Source organism: Giraffa tippelskirchi, chromosome 9, assembly GCF_054371585.1.
Source record: "Giraffa tippelskirchi isolate mGirTip1 chromosome 9, T2T-mGirTip1v1.2.pri, whole genome shotgun sequence".
NCBI lineage: Eukaryota > Metazoa > Chordata > Mammalia > Artiodactyla > Giraffidae > Giraffa > Giraffa tippelskirchi.
In genome coordinates, this window is record NC_137283.1 from 91,630,008 (window position 1) to 91,636,007 (window position 6,000).

The following is a 6,000-nucleotide window of genomic DNA, read 5'->3' on the forward strand; positions in this document are numbered from 1 at the left end:
TCTTTACTTTAGAAATAGATTCCAAACTAGATTAAAGCCTTTCCCATCAAATGACCAAGATTTTTTTAAAACAAAATATGAACTGAATGTTTTCCTCTAAAATTGCACCATCTCAAATGCTGGCAAAGCACAACCATTTTATGCCCACAGCATGGCCATTCCGCCCAGCAGTTCCTGAGAATGGGACAAAGAAGTGTGCCAGGATGTGGAAAATGAAATCTCCATTATCTGTGAAGTGCAATTTCCTCATTCAGGAGCTTGACTTTATTTCAGTTTGCTGTGGTGACATACAACACACATGCACTGAACCTCAGCAGCAGCACTGAAAGAGATGACACTATTTTAGAAACTACCCCTAATGTATTGTAGGAAACAACTAGGATGATAGATTTGACCTTCCACGAATCCATTTTTGTGGTTATTTCGGTTATGAGTATGCAACCCCTGGTTTCTTCTCATGTGGACTAGAGAAGGGAGGCGGGGTGAAAAGGGGGTTTAAATGAAAAAAAAAAAGAGGTGAAAAGCGCCTAAACCAGAATACACAATTTCTTGCTATCTTAAAGTATGTGTGTGTGTGTGTGTATATATATATATACACACACACACACACATATTTCTTTTCTCCACTAAAATCTTGGAGGTCAGCAGGAGAAAAAAAAAAATGGCTCAAAGACAAGGTTTCAGGGCTGACCCACGGCGACACCTCGACAGTGGGAGATTCTGAGCTCAATGAGGGGCAGCCCGGCTCCAAGGTCGCATGGCTACAGCATAAGCCGCCAGCGAGCCCAGGCCGCGCCGCACGCGTCCAGAGCGCCTCGGCCGTGCGCATGTCCTACTTATATAAAGAGAGGCTTACAGTCCAGGTGCTTTTTCTTGGGGCCCATCACTTCATGAGTGGTGGCTTTGCAGACCGCTCTGGCTACAGCGGAGCCTGTCACGCTGTACTGAGCCGCGGCGATCCGATCCGTGAGCGTTTGGCCCGACATCTTCTCCGGCCGCGTCTACCGCCTCCTCTTCTGCGGGAAAGAGGGGGTGGGGGGAGGGTGAGATGGTCCTGCTTTAAGACGCAGACTTGACCCTTCGAGCACCCAGGCCTTGCCTCCTCCAGCCGCACGGAGGCTCTCTTCTCCGTCCCCGCCCTGGTACCACCTTGCCGGAGCCAGCAGCGCGCTAAGCCCCGCACCGGCGACGCGGTCTGGCGGGGGTTGGCGTGGGGGGAGAAGGCCTTGAGCGAGACAAGGTCCCCTCCAGGAACCTCAGCGCGGATGCGGCGCCAGCATCATGACAATATCCCCGAACGACCCTCCACTTTCCTCCCCCACCTCCCCATGCTGCCCGCCTCACCCCTCCGCGCCCCTCTGTCCAACAGCACTTTCCCCGCAACCTGATCTCCGGTGCCAGACCAGCCCCCGTGTGCGTGAGGGTTATTCCCTGGGCGCCGCGCCCGCCCTGCGCCCTCCTCTCGCCTCCCCGCCGCAGCGTCTCCTCCGAGCAGCCCGCAGGCTTCGGAGAATGGACCGGATACCCAAGCCGTGGCAGCCTCCCTCCTCCTCCCCGCGCCGCTGCAGCACCCGGCTCGTCCCCTCTCGGTCGCGGCGGCGATCATCCTAGCGTTGCGCCATGTTACGCGTCCGCCTCCCCTTCCCTCCTCGCCGCCGTCTCCGGGGCCTCGCCGAGGCCCTCCGCACGGGGCCCCCTCCCCTCGTCCCCAAAGCCCCACCGCAGGGGCCGCCCCGGGGCTCTGCGGAGGCGCCCGAGTCTCGGAGCGCCTCGCCCCTCCTGACAGCGGAGTACAGAAGGGCTGACAGCCCCAGCCCACCCCCCCGCCTGCCCCCGAGCGCGCCACGGAGCTGTCACCCGGCCGCTGCCCTTCCTCGCGCCCTAGGATTATCCCCTCCCGCTCCCCGCGCGGCCCGAGCGCGGGGAGAGGCCCGAGCCGGCGCCCCGGTACTCACCCCGCCCCAGGAGCGGCGCTGCCCGTCGCAGGATGAGCGGAGCCCGGGTCGGCGAAGGAAGTCGCGCCGGGTGGGTGTGTGCGGCCGCGCGCGGACCCGGTGCCCCGGGGCGCGATGCCTCCAGCCCCGGCCCAGCCCCCGCCCTCAGCTCCGCGGTCCCTGCGCCCGCCGCCCGTGGCCCCAGGAGCCTGCCGCACCCGCCCGCCGCCGCGTCTCCCCAGCCCTCCGCGCTGCGGCCCCATCCCCGCCCCCACCTCAGCTGTGGTTGCTCCGACGAGTCAGGTGACGGCGGCGGACAAACCCGGGCGAGCTCTCCACGCAGCGCCTGGCGGCCCCCTCCCAGCTACTCACACACGCCTCCCCCCCGGGGCCGCGAGCTTCCAGGCAAGGGGGCCGCGCGCGAGCATCCCCGGCAGGCGCGAGCAGAGAGGAGGGAGGCGGGGAGGCCGACACTCGCCCAGCCAACCACCCTCCGCGAGGCTCCCGGCAGCCCGTCTGCTCCCTGGACCCGCACCCGGCACGCACTGCGCGCGCGCGCACCGCGCACACCTGCCGGGCGTCTGCAGGATGCGCCGGGCGGCGAGGGCGTTGGCGCAACCCGGCGAGTGGGGTCCGCGGGTTCTGCTCCGTGGAGGCCAGGGCTGGGGCGTCGTCGCGCGCTGCTTGGAAAAACCCAGCCCTTTCTCCTCTACATCTGACTCGCCCGCCAGCCAAAGGCAGCAGAGGCCTCAGTGGGCAGGACGATTTTAAAATGTCAAATTCTGTTGGCCGACAGGGCCGTTACCTGTGTGTCCTCAACTCCTTGGAGCGCCTCCACTTGTCTGTGTTTTAGTTGGGAGCTGGCGTGGGCAGTTAATTCTCTCGCCACTTTGGTCTTAAACGCATACTAAAGTCTACTACAAGGACGCACAATTGACAAGACCATCGATCCCCGTTCCAGATCATATGCAGAGTAGTTTTTAGGTGCGTAAGGAAAACTCTTTTGCACTTTTAATTTTTCCCACTTGAATATAGCCTTTGACTGTGTTAATGTATTTGAATTCTATACATGGATTTCTAAACAGGGATTTGGCTACGTTAATGGTTTCACGTGCTGACAGTTTCTGAGATTGTTATTTACCTTAACCTAAAAAATCTTTTAAATTCTCAAGGTAGAATCGAGATGAGAACTTCAGTTGTGAATTTTCTTGCCATTTTTCCTGGCTTTGTTTTATGCTTTCTTTCATTTGGTACAGGGTTGAGTACGCAAAGGCATGATTTTGTAACTGTTGGGACTGATTCTAGCATTAATTGGAAGCGTGAAGACTGAAGAAACACAACTCAAGACTACTTTTGTCAGGTTCTAAATGCTGGTCTTCCCATACCTAGTGGTACCACACCTACATATTTAAATAAGAAAAAAAAAAAAAACTTCCATTCAAAACCTTGTCCTCAAATTTTGTAGCAGCTTTATATGGTGGCACCAAACTGGAAGAATGTCATTCTAGTGGTGAGTGGATAAACAAAGTGTGGTATAAGCACAGGTGAAATATTACTAAGCAATAACAGAACAAACAACATAGATGAGTCTCAGGTGTACTATGCTACATCAAAGAAGCCCAACCCCACACACTGCTTATATTGTGATTATATAACATTCTGAAAAAGGCAAAACTATAGAGACAAAGCCTGTCAGATGGCAGGGGTAGGGGAAGAGTTAGACTGCAAAGGGGCAGAAGTTAACATTTTTGGAGTGATGAAAATGCTCTGTATCAATGATTGCAATAATAGTAACACAACTGCACATATGTAAGAGCAGTTTGTACTCTTACAATTGGTGAGTTTATGTATGTAAATTATACCTCAATAAATCTGATAAAAAGAACTAGAATGGCAATATCATCAGAGAGAGCAGGCTGCATAATAAGAAATATTAGTAAAGTTTAAAATGCACACTTCATGAAAAAGGAGAGGTTACAACAGACAATGCAGAAATACAAAAGATTCTGAGAGACTATTATGAACAACTATATGGCAATAAAATAGATAACCTGGAAGAAATGGACAGATTCTTAGAAAAGTTCAATCTTCCAAGACTGAAGCAGAAGGAAATTATGAACAACCCAATTACAAGCACTGAAATTGAAGCTGTGATCAAAAATCTCCAAAAAGACAAAAGCACAGGACCAGATGGCTTCACAGGAGAATTCTATCAAACATTTAGAGAAGAGCTAATGCCTATCCTTGTAAAACTCTTTCAAAAAATTGCAGAGGAAGGAACACTTCCAAACTCATCCTATGAGGCCATCACCCTGATACCAAAACCAAAGACAACACAAAAAAAGAAAACTACAGGCCAATATCACTGATGAACATAGATGCAAAAATCCTCAACACAATTTTAGTAAGCAGAATTCAGCAACAAATCAAAAAGCTCATACACGATGATCAAGTTGGGTTTATTCCAGGGATGCAAGAATTCTACAATATATGCAAATTAATCAATGTGATACACCATATTAACAAATTGAAAGATAAAAACTATATGATCATCTCAATAGATACAGAAAAAGCCTTTGACAAAATTTAGCACCCATTTATAATTAAAACTCCTCAAAAAATGGGCATAGAAGGAACCTACCTCAACATAGTAAAGACCATATATGATAAGCCTACAGCAAACATTACTCTCAATGATGAAAAACCAAAAGCATTCCCCCTAAGGTCAGGAACAACACAAGAGTGTCCACTTTCGCCACTGTTACTCAAAGGAGTTCTGGAAGTCCTAGCTACAGCAATCAAAGAAGAAAAAGAAAAAGGAATCCAGATCAGAAAAGAAGCAAAGCTCTCACTGTTTACAGATGACATGATACTCTACATAGAAAACCCTAAAGATAGTATCAGAAAATTACTATAGATAATCAGTGAATTTAGCAAAGTTGCAGGATACAAAATCAATACACAGAAATCACTTGTGTTTCTATATACTAACAATGAAAAATCAGAAAGAACAATTAAGGAATCAATTCCATTCACCATTGCAACAAAAAGAATTAAATATCTAGGAATAAGCTTACCTAAGGAGACAAAAGAACTGTACACAGAAAATTATAAGACACTATTGAAAGAAATCAAAAATGACATAAACAGATGGAGAGATATTCCATGTTCCTGGGTAGGAAGAATCAATATTGTGAAAATGACTTTATTACCAAATGCAATCTACAGATTTAATGCAATCCCTATCAAATTACCAATGACATTTTTCACAGAACTAAAACAAAAAGTTTCACAATTTATATAGAAACACAAAAGACCCCGAATGGCCAAAGCAGTCTTGAGAAAGAAAAATGGAGCTGGAGGAACCAAGCTTCCTGACTTCAGGTTATACTACAAAGCTACAGTCATCAAGACAGTATGGTACTGGCACAAAAAAAGAAACATAGACCAATGGAACAAGATAAAAAGCCCAGAAATAAACCCATGCACCTATGGGTACCTTGTATTTGACAAAGGAGGCAAGAGTATACACTGGGGCAAAGACAGCCTCTTCAATAAATGGTGCTGGGAAAACTGGACAGCTACATGTTAAAAATGAAATTAAATCACTTCCTAACACCACACACAAAAATAAACTCAAAATGGATTAAAGACCTAAATGTAAGACCAGAAACTATAAAACTCTTAGAGGAAAACATAGGCAGAACCCTCAAGGACATAAATCAAAGCAAGATTTTCTCTGACCCACCTCCTAGAGTAACAAAAATAAAAACAAAAGTAAACAAGTGGGACGTGATTAAACTTAAAAGCTCTTGCACAGCAAAGGAAACTATAAGCAAGATGAAAAGACAACCCTCAGAATGGGAGAACATAATAGCAAATGAAACAACTGGCAAAGGATTAATTTCCGAAATATACAAGCAGCTCATACAACTCAATATCAGAAAAACAAACAACTCAATCAAAAAGTGGGGAAAAGAACTAAACAGACAGTTTTTCCAAAGAAGACAAACAGATGGCTAATACACACATGAAAAGATGCTCAACATCGCTCAATGTTAGAGGA

General features: G+C 48.3%; 1 protein-coding gene across 24 annotated transcripts in view; it reads right to left on the bottom strand.

Annotated features, from left to right (window-relative positions):
- SNAP91 (synaptosome associated protein 91) overlaps positions 1-2,506 on the bottom strand; it is a 156,198-nt gene extending 153,692 nt beyond the window's left edge. For 16 of the 24 annotated variants that reach the window (XM_081530490.1, XM_081530489.1, XM_081530484.1 and 13 more), the window contains exons 1-2: positions 2,210-2,493; positions 857-1,016 (exon numbers count right to left, since the gene is read on the bottom strand). In XM_081530490.1, the coding sequence (XP_081386616.1) occupies positions 857-986 (130 nt within the window). In that variant the 5' untranslated portion in view covers positions 987-1,016; positions 2,210-2,493. Of the gene's footprint in view, positions 1-856; positions 1,017-1,955 lie in introns of all 24 variants that reach the window. The other 8 variants (XM_081530491.1, XM_081530478.1, XM_081530473.1 and 5 more) reach the window with 3 other exon arrangements.
- Between the last annotated feature and the right edge of the window lie 3,494 nt (positions 2,507-6,000).